The sequence below is a fragment of the Myotis davidii genome, unplaced genomic scaffold (assembly GCF_000327345.1).
Source record: "Myotis davidii unplaced genomic scaffold, ASM32734v1 scaffold811, whole genome shotgun sequence".
In the NCBI taxonomy this organism is placed as follows: Eukaryota; Metazoa; Chordata; class Mammalia; order Chiroptera; family Vespertilionidae; genus Myotis; species Myotis davidii.
The window spans coordinates 212316-223475 of NW_006283149.1; the positions used below are offsets into that span (position 1 = coordinate 212316).

At 52.7% G+C, this 11160-nt stretch overlaps 1 protein-coding gene across 1 annotated transcript in view; it reads right to left on the reverse strand.

Annotated features, from left to right (window-relative positions):
- Window positions 1-4142: 4142 nt before the first annotated feature.
- The window catches only part of GABRG3 (gamma-aminobutyric acid type A receptor gamma3 subunit), a 49127-nt gene continuing 42109 nt past the window's right edge, over window positions 4143-11160 (reverse strand). The window contains exons 7-10 of the mRNA XM_006753482.2: window positions 10533-10685; window positions 9622-9818; window positions 9141-9200; window positions 4143-7664 (exon numbers count right to left, since the gene is read on the reverse strand). Of these exons, the coding sequence (XP_006753545.1) occupies window positions 7383-7664; window positions 9141-9200; window positions 9622-9818; window positions 10533-10685 (692 nt within the window). The 3' untranslated portion in view covers window positions 4143-7382. The remainder of the gene's footprint in view (window positions 7665-9140; window positions 9201-9621; window positions 9819-10532; window positions 10686-11160) is intronic.

Consider the following 11160-nt stretch of genomic DNA (forward strand, 5'->3'; position numbering starts at 1 on the left):
CGGTCCCGGCGCCTCCCGCGGCTGGAGGGGCGGGACCACAAGGGACTCTGCTTCCCAGCCAATCGCAGCGAGGCTTCTGCGCGGGCCCAACCAATGGAGAAGAGGATCCCCTTCGCCCCTCCTTCCGATCCTCCGTCTTCCTTCAATCCCGCGAATTTTCTCCCTCTGGAGCACGCCCCTTGCAGGCGGGACCAATCGCAGGTGCCGGGAGGCAGGATTTCCGCTGGCGGGAGGCGGGACTTCCGCCGCGCGCACGCACTGACGCACGTACGCACGTACCGCGATGCCGCATTTGCCCATCTTTCCGGAAAGAGCCAACCTTGGCGGTGGGAAGCCTTCAGGAGGTAGCCGGTCCATGATTCTCTCTCATCATGGATGTTTCTGTCCCTCTCTCCCTCTCCCTTCCTCTCGGAAATCAATAATGATATATATATTTTTTAAAAAGTTTTGCTCAAATATCACATCACCCCCCAGTTCTACCTCTACAGTCTCGCCCCACTTAGATAAACCTCTTATTCGTGAACTATAGGCCGTATGCACGAAATTCGTGCAAGAGTAGGCCTTCGCAGCCCTGGCTGCGGCCGGAAGGTCGTCCGGACGGCCCTTCCGCTGGTCGGCTGTTCGGGCCATTTGCATATCACACTTTCATTATCACAGATAAGGCGACCACGGCGCTGCTCCCGACCTAGCACCTCAGAGCCGCCGGGGGGCGCTCGTGAGAGCCTCCGTTCCTGGGAGCAGCCAAGTTTGGAAATGAATGCGGCCGGTGGGTTTAGGATGCAAAGGGAAGCCGACGGGCGATGGCTGACTTTTAAAAAAAGCTTTGCGTCTTTCCGAGGAGACCAAACCTGCAACCCGGGCAGGAACTGGCGACCTTTCAGCGCCTGGGAGGACCCTCCACCCGCTGAGCCAGGCAGGCCTCACTCTTAAGTTTGAACGGAAAGAGCCAAGCCCGGCCGGCGTGGCTCAGTGGTTGCACCTGGACCTACAACCAGGAGGTCAGAGTTCGACTCCAGGTCAAGGGCACTGCCCCGGCCCTAGTCAGGACCGTGGGGGAGGCAACCCATCGATGTGTGCCTCTCACATTGATGTTTCTCTGTCTCTTCCTTTCTCTAAAAATCAATGGGAAAATATCTTCGGGTGAGAATTAAAAACAAAACAATTATTTTTAATTCCGATCGACCAAGGTAGAATATGGTTCCTCATGTTGTGACCCAACCATAAAATTATTTTCGTTGCTACTTCATAACTGTAATGTTGCTACTGTTATGAACCGTAAATATCTGATATGCAGGATGGTCTTAGCGACCCGTGAAAGGGTCGTTTGACCGCCAAAGGGGTCGCGACCCACAGGTTGAGAACCGCTGATATGGGCCTTGTGATGTCAGCCTGTGGGGGTCCCTCTGGGTTGGTGGGTGGTTTGTGTCAGCGCACCTGGGTCCTGACTTCAGCCTGGGCTGCAGCCCCTCCCCAGGCAGGGGGCCCCCATTCCCACTCGGGGGTGGCAGCCCCCACTTCCTGATGGGGGCGGGGCAGGAACCGGGAGCCCTGCCCGCACTGTTCATCCAGGTCTCCCCAGGCCACCTGCCCACGCCCCCATCCCACCCCCCTGGAGCCTCCTGGAGGGGTTGGGGTTTCCGTTCACAGCCTGAAGGCACTTCTCTGGGGCACAGCCACTGGTGTGGGACCTGCCTGCCAGGAAGGACACTTAACATTTGCAGAATCTGCCTCCCAATCGGGTGGGGGCTGGTGAGGGGTGGGTGAGCCCCTGAGAGGGGCAGTGCATGGCATACCCACCCTGGTGGGCAGGGCCCCGTGGAGAGGAGACCCGTGTGCTCGCCCTTGTCCCCAACCCTGGCCTGCGCCTTTCCCCGACCCTGGTGGGCCACCCCCAACCCAGAGAGATGTCCACTCCGGCTCTCGCATTTCTGACAACAGGTGCATTTATTAGTATCAGAAGTACAAACGTAGGAATACAAATACAGAGGGCGGCCCAGCCCCAGGCCCAGCTGCCCTCGGCAGGGCGGGGGCGGCCCGCAGTGCGCGGCGGGGACCCAACCTGGACCCGTGTCGCCAAGGCACGTGAGGCGCAGTGCGCCTTCGCTTCACTAGGACACCACGAGCTGCAGGGCGAGCGGAGGGTACGGACCTCGGAACCGCCTGGCGGGACCTCAAGACCCGGACCCAGGGCCTCGGGGCCTCGCGATTGGTCGGACGGGGAGTGGGGCTGGCGGAGGCCACTTGGTGAGGGCGGGGACCCTGGCCTGGCCCTGGGCCCAGGTGCCTGGGGAGGGGCAGCAGGCACTTGGGCAAGGCGGGTCCCCTCTCTCAGACCAAGCCCGGCTCCATGGCACACTCGGCACAGGTTCCCAGGGGCCCTCCGATTCCCCGGTCTCTCCACCCTCCTCCCACCCGGGCTGGCAGGAAGGTTTCCCGGGAGGCAGCAGCGAGGGGACCCCGCGCTCCCTTCCTGCCTGTGCCATCTCCCAGGGCCCCTCCCAGCCCTGCTTCACAGAGAGGGCAAGCCTCACAGTGTGGGTGAGCCCCACAGTGCCCACGCGACCCAAGGCTTTCCCGCCTGGTCTGGGATATGCGTCCTCAGCGAGGGTGGCGATGGCTCTCTCCGCCACCTACATCGTGAGAACTGCTCTGAGCTTATCATGAAACCATGATGCACAAAAAGATCCATGGAAGTGCCCGAGGTGAACTCACTCAACAGGCATCCGGGTTTGATTGCAGATCAATTTCTCATCAGGTCTTTAAGCTCCATCCTGGTCCTCCCCACATTTCTGGGAAATATATAGATTGTCAATCTCTCTCTCTCTCTCTTTCTTTCCCTCCTTTTTTTAAAATATGCTTTTTTGATTTCAGAGAGAGGAAGGGAGAGAGGAGTAGAAGCATCAATGATGAGTGAGCATCACCCATCAGCTGCCTCCTGCATGCCCCCTGCTGGGCATCGAGCCCACAACCACGGGGTCATGGAACAGGTGACCTCCTGGCTCCTGGGTAGAAGCTCAAATGCAGAGCCACAGGGGCCGGGCTCTGGCTTTTTAACCGAAGGCTTAGGAAGCTAACTGGCGATCACTAGGAAACTGGGCTCCTTTCTACTTGTTTCAGCTACAGGTGGGGAGGGTGGGTGGAGTAATACGCATGTGAAGAGTTGGTTCCATTTTTGCCACTGTACACACACACACAAGTACACACATCACCGCATGTAAACACAAGACAACCCAGGCCCACTCCCGGAAAACCGCTGCTCTCCTAGAACCTTCCACGAAAAGAACGCATTCACGAGGAGTAAATCTCAGTCTAGGAGCCGCTCGTAAAGAAACACAGATCGTGGTTGTACAGACATACGAATGTAAACATTGTTCACCAGCACAGAATTAGTCATTCTGAAGGTCAGGATGAGTGGGAGTAGTCTTCTGAAAATGTGTTAACAGTTATTCTAAACAAGATAATAAACACTGTAAACTTCACCGATATATTATGCCTGTGTCTATTTCTATCTAGAAGTAAAAATTCCAAGATAAACTAGGGGGAATCCAAACCTACACTCAAGATTGTACAAGAAGAAGCACACTGATTGTCCTTTTGGGCTAATGACATCGGCAGTGTCCACAGATGCATCCATTTTTTGGGGGAAAAATAGATCGTTCTTGGCCAATTCAAATGTTATGTTTATGAACAGGAATAAAAAAGCCAAGCAAGGTAAAACCAAAACAACAACAACAACCAGAAGTAACCAACCATCGCCAATGAAGTGGGACGTTCCACGTGAATAATTTCAAATTCTGGTTGAGGCCGGTCAACAGCCAGGACCGCTGGGACCAGGACCAGTCTGGAAATGTAGTAGGCCAGCAAAACTCTGAACGGTTATTTTTGTATTTAACATTTAAACGAAGATGCAAGTTCCATTTTCTCCTTTGTGTGAGTCCTAATTTTTTTTATGGTTGGGAAGGAAAATGAAGCCTTTCTGCTGACTCAGTAGTTACGGGATAGGATGGACCACGAAAAGGATTCGGATCATGGTGATGATGGTGTTGCTGCCGCTGATGGTGAAGATGGTGGTGGTGATGGTGATGATGGTGATGAAGATGGTGGTGATGGTGGTGATGGTAAAGAGAGGGTGGTGGTGAAGATGGTGATGGTGGTGATGGTGGCGATGAAATCTTGTCTCCATCCTCTTGCAAATAAAACATAAAACCTGGTGTGAAACACAGGTGTCCATGGGGCGTGGCACGTCTACAGGACGTGTACTATTTGAGCTGAATGTGTTCTCTTTAAGGCATACGTTGGGTTAACGGGGGCAGTATTTGCTGGGTTCAGAGTAAGAGTAGCGTGATCTTGTCTTAGCATCTGACCGTCTTCTGGTCCTTGGTGTTGGGACTGGCAGAAAGTGGAACTTTCTCCGCTCTGAAGAGGCATGTTGCTCTCATGGCATTCATGTGAAATGCCCTTTCCTCTCTCTCCCTCTCGCTCCGGAGGCAACTTAAAATAGAGACAGTCACAGATGTACGTGTGAACCACAGGGGTCAGGAGGGAGACACCCTTGTCAAAACGCAGAACAGGCGCCTCCTCAAATATTGTCCTTCTGCGAGCGAGGACCACCGGGAGCCCCTCTGGGTGGAGGCCACCCCGACACCTTCCCCGAGCAGCCGCACAGCCACCCGAAAACGTTTCCCGATCACCCATGCGAAGCGAGCCGTGGGCTGGAAGGGTGTCGGGTCTGTGTGGAACAGCATCACCGTGGGCCCCAGGCGGATGCCAAAGGATGGCCCTCCCACCAGGGACTCACGTTCCTCACGCTCTCCCGTGCCCTCCAGAAGGTGAACGCACACACCCTGACACGAACAGGCACGCTCCCCAGCTCCACCCCCGTCTTAGCTGCACACCGTTCTCCTCCACCGTGGACTGAAGACCTCGTCTCGGGCGTGGGGATGGGTAAGGAGAACTCGAGTGGGAAGCCTGCAGGACCAGGCAGGGGCATGGTACCCGGGGTGGGTCAGTCCCTTGAAGTCAGCCCGGAGCGCGCATTGCTGTCGGTGCAGGAATCTAGTTCATGCTCAACGCGTGAACGTCGACTGGACACTGTTGAGATGAAGGCGCTCCTTCATGGAGAAGGAGCCATGTGTGAACAGGCAGGCTGGGGGACGCAAACAGAGGTGATTGGTCTGCACGGCCCATGAGCATAATTTCATGAGCATCACCAACAACACCCGGGTCTTGCGTGGCTTTGGAAGGAGAGGCATCCGTAAAAACAATTTTTTTAAGGTAAAATTGGGTCAGGTCTATGTGATTAAAAAATGCTTGTCGGCTCTTTTCTTTCCAAGAAGAGTTTCACTGGAAAATTCCATTCCCTCCAGAACTTCATTGAAGGTGCGATAGGTGGAAACCCTTCACACTGTGAGGAATGATAAATCCGTGAGATTGGCAGCTGTGTTGGAAGAGGACCGGCCTCGGGCCCGCCTTCCCTGGGTGCTCGGCCCTCCAGTGGGACACGCTGACGTCCCGCCGGCCACCGGGGCGTGGGAGGTGGCGGATCCACCGACGGGTGAAATTCTCAAAAGAGCAGAATTTTCATCAAAGCCAAGAGATCCCGCCAGGTTCTCTGCAAACATTTATCAACTTACTTTTAAAACTGGATTTGCTAAGTAGAAGCCAACTGGCTTGCGGTCTATGGGGCTCGAGTGCCTCACACCACAGACCTAACCCTTGGACACTGGGTGATCCTACACCCTGAGATGGTCACCCCCTGCATAGGCAGTGACAGTCATCCAAACAGACAGATTCCTCTATGTCAACCTCCCGGGCCTCTTCCCCTCCCATCCCCTCCTGGGTCTGGTCAGCATCCAATAAATGGTGTGGAGTCAGCACTTTTCTGTATTTTCTCTGCATCATGGTTTATCTTTTGTTTGTTCTGAGACACAATACGTCCAATAGATCACTAAGCTAAAATCCTATGCCTGCCAATAGAATTAATTCAACTTTCTGGGCAAGAGCACAGAGATTCTGGTCCTAAAATTTTAGCATGGAAATTAACCAGCTAGTAGGCCCTGTCTTTTTTGTTTTCCTGTACGTGGTGGGAACTCCGGAAGCATCTTGGGAAGTACACACGGGCATCCAGTGGGAAAAAACAAAAACAAAAACAAACAAACAACTAACATCACGAAGCGAGTTGGTTTTGTTATAAAAATATCAAAAGAGTAATAATTTCAGGGAATCGTTTCTTTGGGCTTTTGCTAGGTATCCATATTTCAAAGTATAAAAGCATTTTTGTGCATCAAAATATATCACTAAAGACAGCCGTTTCCTTGTTGTTTTTTTGGCATCTGAAGTGATCCGACTTGGAAGTTAATATGCACTAAGAAAATCTTTAAAATTGTATCTACATTTCGTTCACACGCTGGAAAACACGTTTGAGACAGAGGCGTGGGCATGGTGTGTGCGTTGCCTGGAAAGATGGAGATGATCGTCAAAGCGTGTCAGCAGAGCAGCCGCAGGGCACACGTTCCGGGATTGCCCCGAGCGGTCCAGTCAAACAGGACCCCGGGCACAACGCGGACGCAAGCCGACCAGCCCAAGACCCCACGGCTGGGACGCCCCGACTCCCAGTCGTCTGCAATAAAGCGATGACCTTCTGATGCTCAGAGATCATCGACATCGTTGACCTCAGCCACATGAAAACCTTTGAAAATCCGATTGTTTCCTCCACGGGAAACCGAGGGATGATGCATGTGCCCCCTCCCCAAAGGAATGGCAGCTGACCGCGGCGGTGCCGGAGCAAAACAGACCACAGAGAGGGGAAACGGGCTCGAAACTCACCACCGTTCACACTGGAACCCGGGCTGCCCCGAGGGGCGGAGGGGGCATGGGGCTGAGGGCAGTAGGAGTGTGTCTCAGCTGCAGTCACCCCACACACGTGGGTGCTCGTGCCGCCGAGGGCGACAAAGGAAAGAACCGGCCGGTCGGTCGGGGTCTGAGAGAGCGTCTCAGACATTTGCTTGCGTGAGTGAAGAGATTTCTTTGCAAGGATAATCGGCAGCCACTTCCAACATCCCCAGAGCCGTTCATGAACATCACCAAGCTGCAGGTTCAGGGGGGGATTAGCAAGAATGTCCCTTGAAAACCCAGTGTGTGTGTGTGTGTGTGTGTGTGTGTGTGGGTGTGTGTGTGCGCGCGCGCGCGCGTGCGTGTGAGGGTGAAACACATAATGAGGATAATTGCGGTGTTCTCCCACGCCGCTCAGAGGCGGGGTGAGGTGTGAGGGCAGGTAAGCCGAGCCGCGCCCTCCTGGCTACTCGGATGGGTCGCTAGGGGCCTGGGAGGGCGGCAGGGAGTGAGGGGAGCCGGGCACGCGTCCCTCATCACCGCCGCAACGCTCAGAGATACAGGTACCCGACCCAGTAGACCAGGTTGAAGAGCAGGAACGACGTGGGGAAGAAGACGCGGGAGTACGCGTCCAGCTCCGAGATGTCTATGTGGATGCGCCCTTTCCTCCAGGACCCGGATCTGCACTCTTCGTAGCAGCAGAAGAAACTCTGACAGTCCTTGCCGTCGAGACACTCGTAGACGCAGGTCTCCTCCAGTTCCTGCCAGTACAGGGAGTTGTTGAGGGTGACCATCGCGGGCGGTGGGGGCCGCACGTCCAGGAGGGAGTAGTTCTGCGGGGCGACAAGGACAGCACGACAGTCACCGAGAACAGGCAAGAGGAATCGAGCAACAGGCATGGGTCCCCCTCCCCGGCCTCGCTGCACTGGAGAGCTCAATCTCTGAGGATTCAGTTTTTGCAAATCGAATGCAAGAAAGAGCATGGTGCATGCCCGGCCGGTGGTGTGGCCCTATGGCCCAGGAGGTCACAGTCAGGGCACATGCCCAGGTTGCAGGCTCGACCCCCCAGTAAGGGGCGTGCAGCAAGCAGCCGATTGATGATTCTCTCTCATGGATGTTTCTATCCCTTTCTCCCTCTCCCTTCCTCTCTCTGAAATCAATTGAAAAAATAATAATTTTAAGACAATGGAATCCTCGGTCTTAAAAAAAAAAAAAGGATGAAATCTTACCATTTACAACAGCATGGATGGACCTAGAGCAGCGGTCACCAACCTTTCGGACCTCACGGACCACTGGTTGGCGACCACTGACCTAGAGGGTGTTATGCAAAGTGAAGTAAGTCAGACAGAGAAAGACAAATACCCTATGATTTCATTTATATTTGGAATCTAAAAAAAAACCACACACACAAAACCACCAAATAAATGTACAAACAGAACAGAGAGAGACAGAGATACAGAGACCAGATTGAGGGTGGCAAGGTGGGATAGGGTTTAGGGAGGCGGGTTGGAAAGGGGAAGGGTAGTTACAGAATAGTTACATGGGGGTGTAAAGTACAGCTTGGCGAATATCGTCAATAATATTGTAATAACTATATATATATGCTGTCAGGTGGGTACTTAAATTACCAGAGGTTCACTTCATAAATTATATAATTGTCTAACCACTTTGCTATCCACCTGAAACTAATATAAAATGATACTGAAGGTCAACTACCTTTGAAAAATAAAAAATTTAAAAATAATATTCATGACAGAATAATAATATTATTCACAGAAGCTCGTTCATAAGTTTGAGTTCCAAAAACCGGAATATGGATGTTATGTACTAATCCCTGGGTAGAGGATTATGATTCATTTTTTCCCTTTATTTTCGAAACTTTCTAAGCGGGATATATATTTTTTAAAAGTAAACACATTGCCGTAACCGGTTTGGCTCAGTGGATAGAGCATCGGCCCACAGGCTGAAAGGTCCCGGGTTCGATTCTGGTCAAAGGCACATACCTGGGTTACAGGCTTGATCCCTGCTCCGCTTGGGGTGCATGTGGGAGGCAACAATCGATGTGTCTCTCTCACATAGATGTTTCACCTGCTGTCTCTCTCCCTTCCACTCTCTCTTAAAAAAAAAAAAAGGGAATAATGTCCTCAGGTGAGGATAAACAACAACAACAAAAGTAAACACTTTTTTTTGTAAATACATTTTGAAGGGAGGATGTCCATTATTCTTCAACACATAAGCAGTAACCTATCAGTCTATCTCACTTTAGTAAGAGTTGGCAGAAACATTTGCACCTGCAACGCTATACATACGGAGGGGGCCTGCAGGGTTATCCGCTCATGGATCCACCTTGAGGAGTCTGGACGCAACAACTGTGAGAGAAGCAGAAACAATAATTACAAAACTGTTGTGAACATCTGCATCGTACACCCCCTCGTTAAGAACCATTTTAAAAAAATGTATCTTTATTGATTTCAAAGAGGAAGGGAGGGAGAGAGACAGAAACATCAAGGATGAAAGAGGATCACAGATCTGCTGCCTCCTGCAGGCCCCACAGTGAGGATCGAGTCTGCCACCCGGGCACGTGCCCCGATCGGGAATCGAGCCGTGACCTCCTGGTGCCTAGATCGATGCTCAGCCTGTCACTGTGCAACACTGGCTGGACTTACCACCTTGCTGCGGTAGCTGTTTATATCATGTTGTATAAGATCCTTAGGAACACAGATCATGGGTCTCAAACTACCCTCCCACCGACTCCCCCCGCCCCCCCAAACCTCTGCTCCCGGAGCTCACTGATGTTTTCTTCTTCATGATGGCTGGTTTCCGACAGCTGGAATAGTAGTTGAGGGTGGCATACTCCATCAGGGCAGCGAAGACGAACAAGAAGCACACGGTCACGAAGAGGTCCATGGCGGTCACGTAGGACACGCGGGGCAGTGAGTTCCTGGCGATGGTGCTGAGCGTGGTCATGGTCAGCACGGTGGTGATGCCTGCACGGGGACAGGGCCCGGGGTAAAAGGAGCCACGCTGGCACCCCTCCACCCCAACACCGTGTTTCATTTTTACTTTATTATTATTTTGTAAAATATTTTTATTGATTTCAGAGAGGAAACGAGAGGGAGAGAGAGAGAGAGAAACATCCATGATGAGAGAGAATCATCAATCAGCTGCCTCCTGCACGCCCCACGCCGAGGATGGAACCCGCAACCCGGGCCTGTGCCCCGACCGGGAATCGAACGAACCGTGACCTCCTGGTTCATAGGTCGACGCTCACCCCCTGGGCCGCGCCAGCTGGGCCGTTGTGACCTCTTTAAGGGCAAAGCCGTACCTTGCTCGTCTCTGCTGGCTCCTCCGGCATTTAGACACATGCTGTGCACAGAATGCGACTCATTTACCGATGGATGTGTTCATTAATAATACTGAGTGTTGGCCTGACCTGGGCTATTTCGCGCACATGGGTCCACACTGGAGATTTCTTTGACTTCCTAACCCACCGTCACTGAAGGGCCCACGTGGAATTCTGTCAGAAAGAATCACCTCCCGTGGCTACGTTCGAGAACGTGAGCGCAGGTCAAGGAGCCCTCAGATGAGGTCGGTGACATGTGAGCTCTCCTTCGCGGAAAGTCTGTTTCTGAACCCTCTGCGTTAAATGACGCGACACGGAGGAGAGAGAGAGAGAGAGAGAGAGAGTGTCTGATGCTCACCTAGTGCTGTTCTCGCCGGTGTGGCGTCTTTCTTGATCCAGAATGACACCCAGGACAGGACCACAGTCAGGATGCAGGGGATGTACGTCTGAATGGTGAAGTACCCCATCCGCCGGCTCAGTTCAAAGTAGATGGTCATGATGACGTAGTCCCCTGCAACAGACACGGTTCCCTGGTCAGGCCGCCTCCTCGGGTTCGGAAACCAAACGTTTAAAGCAGGGACCATCCCCCCGAAGGCTCCGGTCTTGCACGCGACGACGGGCGCCTTCCCGTACTCCGTGGTTTTGTGGTTTCTTCTCCTCCGGGACGCCGCGGTCCACGGCAGCCATACTCAGGGTGGTTGACAGAAACTTCAATTTCGAGATCACTTCCCAAAAGCCATTTCAAATTGTAATAAGCAAATTAGCATTCCGGCACAAAGGAATCGGCATGATTAAACCAAAGCAATCAGGGAACACAAATATTTTCCTAAGTCAGTGGAGTGCCAGGGGACATTGTTTCCCGGGGGAAATGTGACTGAATGATGGGTGATATTAAAAGCCTATTAATTTTTACATAAAATTTCAATAAAGAACAAAGCGGAAAAACAAACAGTAGACAGAAACACAGAAGAGGATAAGTCACCCAG